Source organism: Quercus lobata, chromosome 7, assembly GCF_001633185.2.
Source record: "Quercus lobata isolate SW786 chromosome 7, ValleyOak3.0 Primary Assembly, whole genome shotgun sequence".
NCBI classification, from domain to species: domain Eukaryota; kingdom Viridiplantae; phylum Streptophyta; class Magnoliopsida; order Fagales; family Fagaceae; genus Quercus; species Quercus lobata.
In genome coordinates this window covers 4004291-4022989 of record NC_044910.1, presented here as the reverse complement: position 1 = coordinate 4022989, position 18699 = coordinate 4004291, and the positions used below count along the sequence as shown (strand labels likewise).

The 18699-nt window shown below is 36.6% G+C and overlaps 1 protein-coding gene across 1 annotated transcript; it reads left to right on the top strand.

The window, feature by feature from the left end:
- Positions 1-7343: 7343 nt before the first annotated feature.
- LOC115951342 lies at positions 7344-18168 on the top strand. Its single transcript, XM_031068554.1, has 12 exons — positions 7344-10367; positions 10549-10788; positions 11190-11319; positions 13771-13923; positions 14095-14330; positions 14447-14516; positions 14910-15116; positions 16123-16346; positions 16776-16854; positions 16982-17122; positions 17476-17758; positions 17843-18168. The coding sequence occupies exons 1-11, from the start codon at positions 7480-7482 to the stop codon at positions 17647-17649; spliced, it is 4542 nt and encodes a 1513-aa protein (XP_030924414.1). The 5' UTR covers positions 7344-7479; the 3' UTR covers positions 17650-17758; positions 17843-18168.
- Positions 18169-18699: the final 531 nt, after the last annotated feature.

Sequence of the window (18699 nt, the reverse complement as noted above, 5' to 3'; positions counted from 1 at the left end):
TAAGTTTCCACTAGGAGCTATGCCTGGCAGTGCCAAGGGCACAGGCAATTCTAGGAGCTTCCAACATCAAGCTAACCCCCCCCCCCACCCCACCTTGATCAAGGGGCTAACCTTTGGAAAATAAACCAATAAATAAACGAATACAAGTTTTGGACAAAACCAAGGCCTTGTATGGTCCTCGGACTCAAGCCTCTGGGGAAACCAACTACTTAGAAGAAAAATTACAAGTTTTGGACAGAACCAAGGCCTTGTATGGTCCTCGGACTTAAGCCTCTGGGGAAACCAACTACTTAGAAGAAAAACTACAAGTTTTGGACAGAACCAAGGCCTTGTATGGTCCTCGGACTCAAGCCTCTGGGGAAACCAACTACTTAGAAGAAAAACTACAAGTTTTGGACAGAACCAAGGCCTTGTATGGTCCTCGGACTCAAGCCTCTGGGGAAACCAACTACTTAGAAGAAAAACTACAAGTTTTGGACAGAACCAAGGCCTTGTATGGTCCTCGGACTCAAGCCTCTGGGGAAACCAACTACTTAGAAGAAAAACTACAAGTTTTGGACAGAACCAAGACCTTGTATGGTCCTCAGACTCAAGCCTCTGGGGAAACCAGCTACTTAGAAGAAAAATTACAAGTTTTGGACAGAACCAAGGCCTTGTATGGTTCTCGGACTCAAGCCTTTGGGGAAACCAACTACTTAGAAGAAAAACTAAAAGTTTTGGACAAAACCAAGGCCTTGTATGGTCCTCGGACTCAAGCCTCTGGGGAAACCAACTACTTAGAAGAAAAACTACAAGTTTTGGACAGAACCAAGGCTTTGTATAGTCCTCGGACTCAAGCCTCTGGGGAAACCAACTACTTAGAAGAAAACTACAAGTTTTGGACAGAACAAGGGCTTGTATGGTCCTCGGACTCAAGCCTCTGGGGAAACCAACTACCTAGAAGAGACAATATGGGGTTCGGACACAACCTGGACGTTATATGGCCCTTAGAATCTACCCCGGGGAAGAGTTCCCCATTGATAGTTGGGCTAATCCCTAAACTACACGGATTCCCCAGTCTACCCTCGGATCCTCAATACCAAGGGGATTGGTGCGATATAGGGCCATATGTTGTCAAAAACACAGTCAAAGTCCCTCACTGCTCGGCTACCCTCTCGGATGAATTATTTAGAGTTTATCGTTCTCGGACGGTCGCCTCGCATGCATTACGAAGCGCTCAGCCGTTATCTCGGTTAGTTTCAAGAGTTTAATCTACTGGGAATTATCACTATTATACTTGATAATGTCAATGAGTTCAAACTAGTAGGATTTTGTTTCAAGGTTTATCCTGCTCTAAGCATCATTAAAGGAAAATACACATGTAATATCCATACACAAAGTAGTTGTTGCAGAAAAGAAAAGAAAAGCATTTGAAAGTAAGCAAATCCACTTCTTATTAAGACAAAGAAACAGTACAGCGTACAACGAAAGAGCTTAAATAAGCTCATACTGAAACTAACTACACAAGCGAAAAGAAAAGATACAAGGGAATGAAGAAAAAGCCGAAGAAGAGGTGCAAAGAAGAGATGTGCTGCTGCTCCAAAATTTTGTCTAAGGAAGCCATTCCTCAATACTTTTACATGCCTATAACTCAGGCAGCAAAAGAGCCCAACTTGGGGCTTGCACCGCTGAAGAAAAGGTGCAGAGAGCCCAACTTCGGGCTAGCGCTGCTGAAGAAAAGGTGCAGGGAACCCAACTAGAGGCCAGCACCGTGGAAGAAAAGGTGTAGGGAGCCGGAAGTTGATGAGCCTCCACATAACCACGATTGCTATAGAGCAGACGGCGCTGATGGCGGAAAATCGTACTTCTGACGCACCAAGAATCTGGTGCGACCAATACCTGCTTCGGATTTTGACTGAAAGAGGGAGAAATACCATTTCCCCCTTGTCAAGACGGAAGATTATCTTGAATCTGTGCCTCCACTGTCCAGACCACACTACCTTGAGTCTCGGAAAGACCCGGCGCCTCTGTGGCGGATGTAGTTCCTTTACCCCTATCCGTGTCTCAGACATATTGCACAAAGGGCAGATAGCACTGAATATGAAGACTGTGATTATAGCTGAAGGAGTATGATTTTGAAAAGAACCGAAGGGTTTGTATGTAAGGAGAATAACCTCCTATCCTACTTATATAAAAGGTAAGGTGGTGGCATTCAATTCGTGCAACTTTCCAAGGAATGCTACGGACAAGGCAGAGTTGGCTCAACTTCCAACGCCATTCGCAACCGTAGGATCTGAAGATCCTCGTGAAGGTGCGCCTCGAGTATTGAAGTGTCAAAGGACTCCACGTGAGTGGGTAAAGGAATGCCTCTTAATTTGGCACGTCTCCCATGTAAATGGAAAACATAAACATTAGTAGAGTACAGAATCTGAGCAAGCTATGATGTAGGCCCAACATTACCAAAACCCTCCTCCCCAACTAAAGAGTCGGGCAGCAGGATTTTGAGGGGCTATTGTGGGGCTAGAGAATTCGCGGCCCAGGCCCACTCTACATTAGGGCCCAAGGCCCAATCTGAGGAGAACCATTACCGAGGACGCATAATGAAGTCCCAAAAGGAGCATAAGGACATTGCCGAGGACGACCTCATGCTCAGCACCTCACGAAATGTCTGAAGAAAGGGACAAACTCAGTGTAGGGGCAAGGTAAGGGGAAAATCTACCAACATCATAATACAAAACCCTGTATCTGACAAGGCCATACTCTAAACCATGCCCTTTAACTTTCCCAACGACCCCTAACCACTCTAGGTAAGGGTTGACAGGACAGGTCTGCACCCCAGAAAGTAAAACTTACACGTGGACCCTAAAGGGGGAAACGAACACTAGTATAAAAGGGTAAACCCCCCAGAAGAAAGAGGGGGGGGGGGGCGAAAGGGAGAAAAAGGAGGGATACAAGGTTCCTCGGACGCCGTCCGAGGACTTAAGTCCTACAACCCGTACTAATGACGGGCTTAGCTAGTCAAGCCAAGCCCACCCATATAAGAGCTTCCATAGAAACCACGATTAAACCGCTCACCTGTGCCCAAGGCCATGCCTTTCAAGCCCACCCCTACAAATCATATTGTTGGGGCCCTTTGCATGCGAGCCCAACGTCATTCATGGGTCGTTACAAATCGTGTCCCTACAGGGTTCATTTACAGCCTTAAGAGTGAAGGGAAATACCTAAGATTGGTGAATAATAAAAAGTTTAAGCATTGAGTAACTAAGTGATTATAAACTTTTTTTTATAAAATACTCTTATTGACAAGTTGTGCCTATGAAAAATAAAGGGTAAATCACACTATTCCGTCTTGAGATTTTCACAAAATGATATTCCATTCGCATGTTTTGAGAAATGATACTCCTACCTTATCTAAATTTTTTTAATTTTTGTTCTAAGTGAGTCAATGTTGTATAAAAGATGAAGAATTTAGTATAAATAAATCATAAAAACCCCAATAAAATAAATAAAAAATAAAAAACTCATGTGTATATTAAAAAGAAAAGTAAAACTCATGTGTATATTTAAGGTTTAAAAAATGTGTAACTCATACACTGTTATAATTTTAACTCATATATGTATATAATTACAAGTGTTTTTAATTGTACCGTACATATGCATGAGTTATATATTAGTAATTCATAATAATAAATGCAAATATAATCAAGGCTAGTGTTTGATATTATCTCCTTAAGATAGATTTCTTCTTTCACATTATTTTCTTCAGTGGTGCTTTGAGTATCTTAGGCATCTGTCTTCCAAGATGTAATGAGCACAGTAAAGGAAGAGAAGCACAAACAATCTAATTGCTCATTGAAAAACCCTCTCTCTCTCTCTCACTCTCTCTAAACTAATTGCATGAAAAAAAAAACTAACGGAATGAAATGGAAGACTCACTATTTATAATCACACTGGCACCATTTCATAAAAGGTTCAACATGAACAGGCACACTGTTTTTTAATATAAAAAAACATTTAGTAAAAAAAAACAATGAAATAAAATAAAAATTATTTAATACTAGACATCCCCTACAAACCCCGCGTCCACATTTATATAAACTCCTAACATGTCCACATTCTTTCTTACATGAACTCAAGGATTTTATCATTTTAAATCAAGTTTAAGTCGGCACTTTAAGAGTCAATTTTTTATTCACTTTTTAAATGGTTTTAAAACAAGTAAGTAAATGACGTTATGTTCCAATATGGACCCACCTTAAGGAATGTATGGGCCCCACTTTAATTTTGGCTCAAAATTAACCATCCAAACACTTGCTAAAACTTATTCACCAACATCCATTAGATGAGAGTGACAATGTGAAAGAGGATGGATTTATATGTTTCCTTTATAAGCGTATGAGTACCATTTTTTGAAATGTTTGGGGTGAGGGAATGTCATTTCGTGAAATTTTAAGAGAGGTTGGTTTAATATTCCCAAAAATAAAACACTGAACCTTTTTTTTGAGAGAATGAAAAATTGTATCTAAATACATCAAAAAAAAAAAAAAAAAAAACCTAAACTAAACAATAATTTGTAACAAATAGGGGTGAAAACATAATATTTGTTTTTTATACTTTACTTGTGTGTCATACCATATAATGTAAGTTCATTGTATTACATATCATATATTCCATCTTGCAATTAAAGACAAACTGCTTGTTCTACAATTTTACAACAGGACTGGCCTAACTTGGACCCTTCTGATACAAACAATTATCTCAAGATTTATTGAGGTAAAAAACAAGTTTTGTTTGGTACTTATGCATTTTTTGGCTTAAAATTTAAATAAAGATGCGTAGTTTTAATATTATTGTTAATTTTTGTATCTCACCAGTGCCAAAACAATTGTTTAATAAAGATAGGTTAAATTAATATATATAATTTCGTCAATATTGAGGTAAGTTTTTCAAATTTGATACATGTACTTCTTGCAATACGTATGGTAGGTTATAAAGTACTTTTCAATGCCCTTTTTTCTATGAGATAAATAAAGTACTTTTATAACCTACTTTGCGTATTACAATATTATAAAGTAATTTTCATACTACTATGCATATAAGAAATAAATTATATAAAATAAAAAAGAAAACAAAAATTAATCATCATCTTTTTACCTAGCCCTTTAAAGATAAATTCATGGTTTTGCATATCAAATCAACCCCATCTCATTCTCGACCTTCATGGCTCCATCACAGTTGGCCTTGTCATGTGAAAGTGAGTATCATTATTTTGATTTGAACTCTTGACCGATTTATTGTTAAATATCACTATCATTTAGAGCATTTACATTAAATACTATTGTATATTTTTGGTTAGTAATAAGTCAGTTCATTATAAAAAATGTAAGGATTTATGACAATAATTCCCCCATAATACATACTCCTCTCATTGAGGATTTCAACATCAAAAGAGGTACATGAAAATGAACTTAACTACTTTTAAAACGTCTATGGAAGACCTCTGAATGTACAAAAATGTTCATTTTCAGTTGTCATAAAAAGTTTTATTTTTGGTTTACATTCATTAAAAAAAACAAAACTTTGGCCCTGTTTGGTATAATAGTTAAATAACATATTTTCAGTTTTTAAACAATATTACACACTTTTTCACACATTTTTTCACCCACACGTATTTCAAAAAACTACAAACAACATTACTTAAACTCCTCTACAAAACGCGGTATCCAAAAAAGCGTTAGGCAAACCATAAAATTGATTCACTTTTAATATAGGTTGAACAAAAAATAGAATTATTTTGAAATTATATTTATCTTAGTTTATATCAAACTTATCTTCTTCTTCTTCTTCTTCTTCTTCTTCTTCTTTTTTTTTTTTTTTTTTTTGTATGAATTTGAAGGTGAAAATACTAAATTTTAAAACTGATTTTTGGTAAAAAAAAATTAGCATAAACACAATAAAATTTTTAAAATTCGTGTTTTGGATTAAATAATAAAGCATTTTAAAATTTAAAGTTTTAAACAAACCAAATTTATAAACTAAATTTGTTTTAGGGAAATGAATCTAGTCCAATTTTGAAGTAATTTATTGACTTCACTAAAATATCTACTACTTGGTGTGTGTAAAGATGTCCACAGGTCAGTTTGGGTTAGGTTTGTGCTAAACCTGAACTTGACCCAATTATTTTGGGTAGGGAAGAATGGAACCCACCGTTGACTTGGAACTCTAGAAGGAACGATAGTTTAGACGGTTTGAATCTTAACGAGAGGTGGTTGGATGTCGATCGAAGTCAGTAAAACGATAGGGAGAGGAGATTTTCACTTGATCTTGTTAGAGAACTCGAGATATTTACCAGATTTAGTTGGAGATCTCGAGAACTCCGCTAGATATGGATGAAGAACTTGTTGGTGAAGGGTGGATGAGAGGGGCATTGGTCATATTATCGATTCCAATGGGTTAAGAGAAGCCGAAACCAAGACTTGAATCAACTTTGTTGAACCTTCATCTCATAGAACCATCATCAACTGCCATGGTGATTAAATTAGTTGGTCTTCGAATCTTATGGTTGCAGGTTAAACTTTTCTATCAAGTTCGGCCAGATTTGGACAACCCTAAGTGTGTCTTTGGAAATTGTTGAAAAAAGCTTTGGTTTTTGCCTTTTGTCTCTGTTTTTTTACAAAATAATTTAATTTTTAACTTTTTGTTATAGATTTAACATAAAAGTTATCAACAATTATATCTTTTAATAATTACTAAAAAGAATCCGGTGATAATAAGTTTTTTTTTTTACAAAGGATAATTATAAATTTATATTATAAAATAAATAAATAAATAAATATATATTATACGCATTATTTAATCTACTATGTAGGAGTAAATTTTAACAAAGTAAACTAAGAATTTTCCAAGAATTTTTTTTTTTGAAGACAATTTTCCAAGAAATTAAGGGGGTGTTTGGTACATCCATTCAAACACATATTTTTTAGTTTTTAAACAACATTACACGTATTTCTATACATTTTTTTACCCATATATATTTTCACACATATTTTCAAATAATAAAATACATATTTTTAAATACATGTACCAAACACTTCCTAAGCTCAAGGAAATAACGTTTTTTTTTAATTTTTAATAGGAATCAGTGGAGTATATTCCCCATATGTTTCCTTGCCTTCTCCTCCTCCTGTTGCAAACCCTCCACGAGTTAAACGAACCAAAACAAACAAAAACAAAAAAAAAACAAAGGTAACACAAAAAGTCACAAAACCAAACCAAAAACCCACAAACAACTACAATAAAATCGCTATCAAATCAAATCAAATCTCTTCACTTCTCTTCTTTTCTTTTCTACTTCTATTCCCAACGTTCACACTCTCTCTCTCTCTCTCTCTCTCTTTCTGTTATTTACTTCCAAAACCCAAAACCAAAACCAAAGCCAAAAATATATACTCCTATATTTACTAAGAAAACCCTAAATCTAAACCCTAATCTCCGACGGAAATGCCGCCGGCAGCGGCGGCGGCAATGGACGTACGGTCTCCGATGGACTCCACGCAGTCTCAGAACCCTAATTCCGATTTTTCTTTCAGTTTCGGCGCGATTCCCTCCGCCGATTTCTCGGATAATCGGATTCCCAGCTCCAACTCTTCCAGCTTCGAAGGTGCCGCGGCGGCGGCGGCGGCTTCTTCGAATGTCGCCCGGGCGGGCTCTAGGGCTCGGCCGAGGCTGGTCAAGCTGAGGAGGCAGCAACCGAGGTCGAAGTCGGTCGCGGCGAGCGATGCCGGGCCGGGTTTCAACCCGTTTCGATCGGATTCCGCGTCGAATACGGTAAGTAGTAGTGGTAGTGGTAGTAGTAATGGTTTTGGATTATTGAATGGTGATGCTAAGTGTGTGAATTTTGAGAGTAAGGGTTTTGTGTTTGGTGCTGATGGTTATGGTAATGGTAATTTAAATGGTTTGGATACGAATTTGGGTTTGGGTGAGAGTGTGGGGAATGTGGGTTTTGTGTTTAGTGCTAAGCAGAGTGGGATTGAATCGAATTCGAGTGAGGAAATGAGAGTGAATGGTGAAAAGGCGGGAAAATCGGATTTGGGTGATGCTGGGAAGGTGGAAGCAAGGTCTGGATTGGAGGATGGGAAGCTTAGTGATGGTGGTTTTGTGTTTCAAGCTGATTGGAGCGATTTGGGTTTGAATTTGAACAAAGGAAGGAGAGAAAATGGTGAATGTGGAGATAAATTGTGCTCTGAGGGTAGTGGGGGAGTGAAGTTAATGACAAAAACTGAATGTAGAAAGCATGGTAATGTGAATAATGTGTTTGGTGATAGTCAAAGTGATCGTCCGTCAGATTTGAATTCAGAGAAGGGAGAGTGTGGTGAGCGTAGGGAAAAGTCAGAAGTGAATTTGGAAGCTAAATTAGTGACAGAGAGATGTGCTGATAAGAGCGATTTAGGGTCAGCTTCAATATCAGAAAAAAGAGAATTTGGTAAGAAGGTGAGTACATTAGATTGTGAAATTAATGATATGTTGAAAACTGGGAATGTAGTGGAGCTTGGGAAGAATGATGATCAGGATTCTGTGTTCGACTCTAGCTGGTTTAATTCGGTGTCAAAGAACTTGCCAAAGAGAGAATCTAGTGAAGATTTTGGGAATTTGGTTTCTGATATTGAGGAGATGATGAAAGCGGTGAGTGGAACAGAGTCTTCTAGTGTGAAAGCTACTGCTATTAACTTCAATATCAATGGTAATAGGAGCTTGAATGACAATTGTGATATGGGAGCTTTTGCATTTGGAAGTGATGGTAAGAAAAATTCCAGCCTTGATGAATGCATGGCAGGTAAGTCCCCGGGTGAGATAAAGTTAAGCGGTAAAAGTTTTGGAAACTGTGGAAGCACTACAACTCAAATCAGTGATTTGGGTTCTGATGTCGAAGGTAAGGGAAAAACTGCATTCGAAAGTAGTAGTAATGTAGCAAAAGCTTCTAGCACAAGTCCCTTATTTAAACTCCCAGATGAAATGAGGAAAATGAAAATTGATGATTCTGAGAATGTTGATGGTGCTGACAAGACTGAAGATGCAGACAAGAATTCATGTGCCAATCCTGGGGCTGCATTTGTGTTTAGAAGCAGCAAAAAGGCTTCTGACTCTTTGAACCAAAGTTCGGCAACTTGTGCTTCTATTGGAATTTCTAGTTCTGAACTATTTACTGCTCCGCCAGAAGTCGGTAAGGATTTTAATGTGGGCCATTTTCCTCAAGGTCAAGTAAATGATGATACACTACTGAATGCATCTGTGCCACCATCTTCATTCTCATCGATTGGTCTTGACTTAAAACCAAATATAAGTGCTTCTGCAATACATTTCACAGGTGCACATGAAAATAAGGATGGAGATTGTTCTACAAGCAATCCAGATGGATCAGGGGTTTCATTTACGGCCTTCAGCACACCAGAATGGGATCCTTCTTGCTTTAAAGAGAATTTGTTTCCTGAAATAAATAAAAATTCGGAATTCTCGGTAAAGAATAGGTCTGTTAAGGACAAAAGATCAAAGAAAAAGAGGGGAAAACCAAAGCCACCTTCCCTAAGTAAGCAAAAGCTGGGGCAAGAACAAGATAATGTAGCAAAGGAAAGCAGTTCCCAAGAAAACCCAGGCACACCTGGATGTTACTCACCCATGGATTTTTCTCCCTATCAGGAGACCACAGCAGCTAATCCATGTTCAAGAGAAGCTTCTGTGACTTCACAAGAGTTCTCCCATCCAGATAATAATTTTGAACCCTCAGACGTGCATTCAGAAGTTCATAATGTCCCTAAAGATGAAAATTTGGCTAATGCTGCAGGGGTTGATATTAATAAAAGGGAGCAGAGATGTAGAGAGCTGAATGAGAACTTTTGTTGTCGCAATGGAAGTTGTTTTGGTAGTGATTGCTCTTCAAAAGGATTCTTTTCTGGAGCTGAAACAACCTTCTCTAGTTCTAAAACTGAGCAATTCTGCAGCAGCAGTAGTGCTGGTGTTGCATCTACAGATACTAGAACTGATTTCAGCTTAAATACGGAGAGGCAAGAAAACAATTGTAAAACACCATTTTATTTTGGTTCAAGTTTGGAAGATACAAAGGAGAGATGTTTTACATTTTCTGCGCCATCATCTGCACAAGGTAGTTTACCTGCAACCACAATGAAACGTTCATATAAAAAGAAAAGTAGAGCAAAAGTTGGTCGTGATTCATCTCTTGATACTCGGTCATCTGCTGCCCAATTGTCACCCCATACCAACCCATCTTCACTTTTTGACAAAGAGCATAAATCTGAAGTGCATGAACAAGTCAAGCAAGGGCATATTTCTTACTCTGCTGCCATTCAAGAAGCCTGTGAGAAGTTGCGACTCAGGTGCTTATTGCATCATAATAACTTACCAGTCTTTTCATCATAATGACCTAACAGTCTTTGAATATTTTTCTGATCAGATTTCTTGATTATTGGTTATGCTGCTTTGATCTACATTAATTTCACTTCATCTGTGAGAATATGTATTCATTATTCATGTGTATTATTATTCAATTTACATCAGGGGAAACAAAGCTTATGCAAATGGGGAGCTGTCTAAAGCTGAGGATTTATACACACAGGGAATAATTTCTGTCCCTTCTAGTGAAAGATCGGGATGCTGCCTTAAGCCTCTTCTTCTGTGCTATAGCAACCGTGCAGCTACACGGAGGTGTCTCGGAAGAATAAGGGAAGCTTTAGGGGACTCTATGATGGCTACTGCACTAGATCCCAACTTTTTGAAAGCTCAAATGAGAGCTGCAAAGTAAGACTGTCATTTGTATGATTTCAAATAATGAGTACAAAATGATTTTATCTGGCTCTGGAATCTGGATTTATTCAAAAAAGTGCACATATTATTTATAGGAAAAATAATTTCTTCCAATTAAATGATATGCTATACCAAAATGGATGGTGGGGTAATGTGAGTCTTGTAATGATTTAGGTGGTTGCTTCTTACAATTTGGGATATTAGTCATCATTTGGATCTTATTTGAATCATTTAGAAATAGATTACATGTCTATAATCTTCACTAATGAAACTACCATAATGTAAATATGGCCAATTACATAATTTTAGAAGGATATACATAAGTGCTGGATTTTGTAATGCTTTCTTCATTTTATACAAAGACATTGCATATAATAAATATTTTTCTCCCGTAGTTGTCACCTTGTGCTTGGGGAACTGGACGATGCAATTCAGTGTTTCAATAAGTGCCTGGAATCAGGCGGTGTTATATGCTTGGATCGGAAACTCATAATAGAGGCTGCTGAAGGCCTTCAGAAGGCTCAGGTACTGAATTTCTTTTCTGTTATATTGGTAGTGCCGATGTGATCATGTTATCATTATGTTGATTCAGAAAGGGTCTATGTAATATGTACATCAATAATTACATTTGAATTGCTAATAAGCTATAGCTCAAATGGCAGTTCCTCCTCCCCTAAGAATGGGGTGGAGGGTGTGGCCGTGGGATTAAGACCTGCTAAGTGTGCATGCAACTTAAGAAGGTCGTACCAAGTGCACAAAGCTCCCACTTTTGTGGTGTATGCAACTTAACAAACAAAAAAAATAATTAAATCATTTCATTTTGGAGATTTCCCCAAAATTAAAGTATCTGATGGTGTCACTTAGTATTGAGAGTTTATGCTACGTCATTGGGCTGAAAATGGAATGTGGATGTTGGACAACCTTGCTCTTTTACTATTTTCTGCAGATCAATATTAGTCATTGTTTTAATTTGCTTGTTGACTTCATTTTGTTAATATTTTGAACATAATATTACTGGTATTTTACTTTTTTCCCAATAATCCCGGAAGATTTTGTGTACGAGTAGAAGCACGAAATTCCATGGTTTCCATATTACATATCACAAACATTATCTTGAATTAGTATGATGTCTCAGTATTCTCAGATTTGGAATATTGACCTTATATACTATTTTTTTTTTACATCATAAGTACTGCTCACAAGTGGGTGGTATTCTAAGTAAATTTTTTATGCTATTTGTCTTATATCAAATTAGCAGCAGGATATCCAGAAACTTCATGATTTCTTTAAAGCCTAGAGACAAGACATTGTTTTTCTCTTGGATAACTCAGGGAACCTTTCTAAAGAAGAGCCCTTTGGATGCACCTATAACCAGTAAATAATCTATGGGCAATTGGCCCCACCTGCCATGGCATTCACTCTAAAGGGCTAAGTAGTTTATTATCATGCCTAGGAGCAGTAGAGACAAGACTTTCTAGAAACATACATCAGATATCTCAACCTATGTAGCTTCTAAGTAAGAGCTTGAATTGTTCAATGAGTTAAAAGTGATAAGGTAAGGCCTTGTTAAGCAAGAGTATATCATGTATATGTATTCTTTGGCAAGTAACAATCACTAAATACTTATTTGTGACCTACTTTAGATAAATTTTTTTGATCCACCAGTAATATTTGTCATACCAATGTGTTAATTACCAATTTTTGTCAGTTTTTTAGCAGCATATTACATGATATGGAATTGATCCAAGATCCAGATTTTAAGGTTATGTTGAAGATATATTTTAAATTGAGATCAGTTTTTAGGAAAAGAAAATGTCACTCTGGAATGAGCACTTTAAGAAATAACAATGTAAGTATACCTTTAGACAGATATGTGTTGCAGATAACCCCAATTATCATGTATTGCCAATGGACATTCTTCAATTTTGAATTGAGCAATGGATAATAGAAGGAAGAGAAATTTTTAGTGCATAATGTAGAGCCTCAAGCTTGTTCTTAGACACAAAGCTGAACGATAGTTTTAACAGCTTTAAGGATTGGAGAGAAGGGAAATGAAGTTGAGATTATCTTTTCCTTTTTGGTTGGGATTGGTAAGTTACGGAAGTCCCTCTAGTACGATGGCAAGTGCCTTCCACCCGAAGTGACAAGTCATGGGTTCAAGCCCAAGAATCAACTCTCTGCAAAAAGGGGGTTGTGGGGGGGGGGGGGGTGAAGACAATCTCCAATCACCTCTCCCAAACCTTGCAAAATTGTAAGCTTTGTGCTCTAGGTATAATCTTTTTTTGGATTGCTAAGTTACACATGCATCCGGTGGGCCTTGAATTCACAATCTCATTCTCCATGTTCTTCTTACAAGGGGAATAGGTGCCATCTGAGCGTTTTAGCTAGAATTCATTGGCAGGAGATGAAATTGAGAATGATTTAAATTTTTTTTGAATAAAGAGCAATAACAGAATCCTGATCAAGATAATAATGGCCATCCTGCACTTATTCTTCACGCCTCTCCCCAAGCCTGACTGGAAAAGGTAGGATGTATGCCCAAGAGCATCATGTGGATTTTTAAGTTCACCAGTTGAAAGAATGAATGAAAACAAAATGTTGAATATAATATATATAGGAAAATGAAAAGTGCAATTAAAAATAACCTTTCAAAATGTTCGGTGACCTACTGTTCTCCAGAGTTATAATAGATGATGTATATTGTTTCAAGTATTTTTGTACGAGTATGAAACCTATATGTTTCTCAAGTATTCATGATTTATATAAGATACAGTTGTAAATTTTAAAGCTACGCTCTTGGTACCTAATTGGTTATGTTAATATGCAGTTATGCTTCCTCTTTGAACTTATTGATCTCTTGGGCAATCATATTGTGTTACTGATATGTCTGTTTTTCTTCTGCATAGGAATGTTTCTGTGTTTCTGTGCCTAATGTTTCAATAAAATACTAACCATGTGCTTCTTTGTTACTAGCAGAAAGTGGCTGAGAGTACAAATCATTCTGCCAAACTTATGGAACAGAGAACTTCTGATGCCACTCTTAGTGCTCTAGAAATTATTGATAATGCTTTGTCAATAAGTTCATACTCAGAAAAATTACTTGAAATGAAAGCAGAGGCCCTTTTGATGGTCTGTAATTACTCAACTTACTTGTCCACTCATTTATCATTGTTTTTAAGTTACAGTCATTCAATGTAGGATAGTTGACAACTGCTCTTTGTGTAAGTCTGTCTTTTTTAAGCCCGAAGTATTGGTCTCAGCTGTGAATAACTGAATATACTATTTTGTGGCATTTTGCAGTTGCGGAGGTATGATGAAGCAATTCAGCAGTGTGAGCAGAGCCTTTATTTTGCTGAAAAGAACTTTGCATCATTGAGCACTGGAGCAAATATGGATGGTTCTGAATGTGAAAGTTACTCATCTGTTAGGCTGTGGAGGTGGTGCTTGATATCCAGGTGCTACTTTCATTTGGGAAGGCTTGAGGCAGCTCTTGATTTGCTTCAGAAGCTGGAAAAAGTGGGATCTATTAAAGACAAGTACTACACAATCTTTATGAAGCAGAGTTTATTTTTCCATATGCCAATTTTAATCAGGACGTTTCTTACTTTTACTCCCTTTATGGAGGTTTCTGATGCTAATTTCAACTATGTAGGTATGGATTCAAGAATTTGGAATTGTCAATTTCATTAGCTGTCACTATACGTGAACTTTTACGCCTTAAGGTATCTCATTTTTCTCTATAAGTTCAATTTCTGGCTTGGAATCTGAATTCCTGTAATTTGAATTTCGTACTTTTTCATCTGTATCTTGTGTTGCATAATTGTTGCTATATCAATTATGAAAGATGGAATTTTCACAATTACCATGTTTTGATGAAATTGATTGAGGAACTGGTTGTTATGGATATAACACATCCAAGTAAATAAAGAAAGAAATTTATAAATATGTATGGGAGTGAATGGATTGGTATGTTACTTTTTGTAAGATGCAACTCCTGACTTGCTCAACCATTTTGTTGGCACATGAATCTTACTATCATATTAATAAATTCTTTAAGGATCTGCATTCTTCCTATTGATTTTATTAATTTATTTTACCATTCTTGTAAACAACAGAATGCAGGGAATGAAGCATTTCGATCAGGGAAGTATACTGACGCAATAGAGCACTATACTGTTGCTTTATCTAGCAATGTTGAATCACGTCCTTTTGCAGCAATCTGTCTTTGCAATCGTGGTGCAGCATACCAAGCTTTGGGCCAAATTGCTGATGCTATTGCAGATTGCAGTCTGTCCATAGCCCTTGATAGAAATTATGCTAAGGTATGCCTTTGAGTGCGGACTTAGTGTCATTTTTTATTTATTGTTTAAGATACTGTGTAGTGATGTGAAAGGAATCCATGGATGCATCTTTTTTATTTTGTTGGCCATTAAAGATTACGCTAAATTGTGACTAAAAGCACTTTGTTTATTTTGAATATTTTTTCTCTTCGGATTACTGGTTAGTAATATGAGCTGTAGGTACTGATCCATTAAATTGTGATGGCACTTTGTAAACTTTAGCAATTTAGATGATATTTCACCGTAGTCATTTGTCTCTTTTTTAGGAGAGAAGTTTGTTTTGCAATTTTGATCTGCTACTATATTGATGTCTTAGCTTAGATATGATCTTCTGATTGATATGCAGAAGGTAATTTAATCGAGGTTAATCAACAATGTGTGATTTGATTTTAAAAATGGTCCATGATCCGTTCCGTGATTGGCACATTCATATATAAAGTCTGACACTCCTGTCCTATCTTCATGTTTCAGCCTGTTTAGAATGGTTATGACTTGATGCCTTCTAGTTAAATTTTCTACACGATATAGTACTTGGTGTGTAATGCTTTACAAGGTTTGACTTTTCTTGATGTCTTCTGATTTTTTTTTTTTTTGCAATGAAACATGAAGGCTTGTTAGTAATGAGAGTGGAAAACAGGAAAAGAACATAGGAAAATGCTGTTTCAAACTTGTATGATATGTTTGGTGCTTTTATTTTTACCTATTAAGTAGATTGTGGGTAATCAGTCCTGACTTATGCAGAGTTTTTTTTATTAATTTGAGAATTCATGCTTCTCTTTTACTTAGCTGATTCTTTTTTACCCTTCCAGTATAGAATGTCAATAATATTCTTTTCTAAGTAGTCCTACTGTCGTACTCAATCATAATAATCCGCCATTATTATTCAGTTTATTTTAAAATTTAATCAGCAATTTTATTGCAGAATAGTTTTGTACATAAATTAGTTCCTTTATAGTATTTCAGTGACTGAGATCCTGCCCTTCTACAGGCTGTTTCTAGAAGGGCCACCCTACATGAGATGATCAGAGATTATGGACAGGCTGCTAGTGACCTTCAGAGACTTGTATCCATTCTTGAAAATGAATCTGGTGAAAAAGTCAAACAGTCTGGCACACCATCCAGTGTGAAAGAGTTAAGGCAAGCTCGACGCCAGCTGCCTTCAATGGAAGAAGAAGCTAAAAACGGAATTCCTTTGGATTTTTACAAGATTTTGTAAGTTATTAAATCTCAATCGCAGCCTTCCAAACTAGTATTGCTAGACTGCCTTATATATTTTGTGTTGAAGCCCATAGTTATTATTCAGTCCAAATGAATTCTAAATGATGGTATCTGAAAACATGTTTTCTGGTTGTTTCCTGTTTAAAAAGAAAAAAGGGGGTGGGGGGTTATGGTCACATGAGCAAATGAGTTCATTTTGAATTATCATGCAACAGGAATGTTGCATTTTACCCAAATTTCTCTGGGTTATCTATGAAGTTCTACGGTGAAAGTAGCGCTCACAATGATTGCTATATGTAATAAACAGGATACAGGGCATTGTGAATTCAAAGTTATTGAAGCTTTTTGTCTGTGGCTTCTGCCTAGTTTCTGCTTATTTGAAACTTCCATGTTATACTCACTACTTTAAATCTCAAATTCCAGGGGAATCAAACCATCTGACACAGCATCTGATATCAAGAAGGCATACCGTAAGGCAGCTCTCAGACATCATCCAGACAAGGTTTAAAGCTTTTTGTAGTTCGTACCCTTCTTTTTAGAATATTTATTATGTGAATTCCAGACTTGTTACTCATTGTAGGGGGGTTTCTTCTTATCTTTGTTTTGTTTTTTCTTTTGGTGGGCTTTAGGCTGGTCAGTTCTTGGCAAGAAGTGAAAGTGGAGATGAGGGGCGACTCTGGAAGGAAATCTCCCAGGAGGTTCACAAGGATGCTGATAGGCTTTTTAAAATGATTGGAGAGGCATATGCAGTGCTATCAGATTCCACTAAGGTTTGCCACCCACATAATGAGAGTAACTTGAGAAATATTTATGCATGATTGCACCATTTTTGCAGCATTACTTATATTTGCACCACTTATTTCTGCTATTGCAACCTTTGTTCATGTTTTGCTTGATGTGGGGGGTGTATGTCTGTCATTCATGTTCCATGTGAAGGAAAGGTGTTAATCTGACTGCTTAAACCTCAATTAGAAAAAATGATTTTTGCATTAGGAAAGGCTTGTAATACTTACTGACCTACCAACAGAAAATAGCCATCCCTGGTTTTTGCATGGATTCCTTCTTTTCTATATTTGTGTTGAAAAATGTAGTACTTCCTTTTGATCAACCATTCTGTGAACAGCGCTCACAATATGATCTTGAAGAGGAAATGAGAAAAACCCCAAAAGAATGCCATGTAAGCAGCAGTTATAGAAGATCTTCAGATGCTTACAGCTCTCAATTTGAAAGAAATTCCAACAGACGATACTGGCGGGAGACTTGGAAGACACATGGAAATTCAAATTTTCGATGGTGAGATTTAACTGGTAACAGTCATATATATATTTAGTAGCCGGGTCATGGCAGCTTATGACTCCAAGTTTCACGAAGGATCTGTGGAAGTGTCTGGGTACTGATCTAGTCAGGTAATTAACAGTCAAATAATGCATTCTGTTGGAAATGACCCTGCCCATTGGTCTATAAATAATTTTATTGCATCGATATTGCAGTTTTGAGCTCGAGGATTCTATATAATGTAAAGGGTCTAAAGGGAATAATGGAGGAAGGAGTTTTGGTCCTGATACACTGGGAATGTTCATATACACAACTCACTACGAAATTTTTTGCCTTCGCACTGCGTCTCAACCCTTCGGCCAACGCTTATTATGGAGGAAGAAGAGTTGGGGTTATCGGTGTGCTTCATTTTTGACAGAAAAAGAGTGAATGTTAATTGTGTAATATTATTATTTATAATCAACAATATCTATATTAATATTTAATATCTAAAATCAAAGTGAAGTTTTTGATGTTGTTACGCTCTTATTGAGCCATCTCATCTTTCATGTCATATTCTTGCTTTTTCTTTTTTTTCTTTACGACTTCTCTTTATTTTTTATAAAATAATTAAATATAGATAATGGAAAAACCTGTGAATGTGCTTCACTACTATTCAATTGTTACTATTCATTTGTCTTAAATGCAAATGTTATAGTTCCAAATTACAAAACATAACTATTCATTATACAACGCATGACTATTCAGCCCGTCAAACTGATTTTAACTTCTCATTTTTCTAACTTCATGTAATGGTTAAAATTGAATAATTCGCTAGCTTTTTAATAGACAAAATTAAAATTTCAAGTATTCAAACTAAATTATAGCACCCAAATCTCTAGCCCTCTTCTCTTTCAAGGGTTTTATTTATTTATTTATTTATTTATTATTATTATTATTTTTTACAATATAGAATTTCTACTATAGCCTAATTTAAATGTATATGCATGTGAAGCTTTCTTTTGGAAACTTAAATCCCGATCCTTGTCCCCAACACTCCACAATCATTTATACTTGTGGAGTAACAACTGCA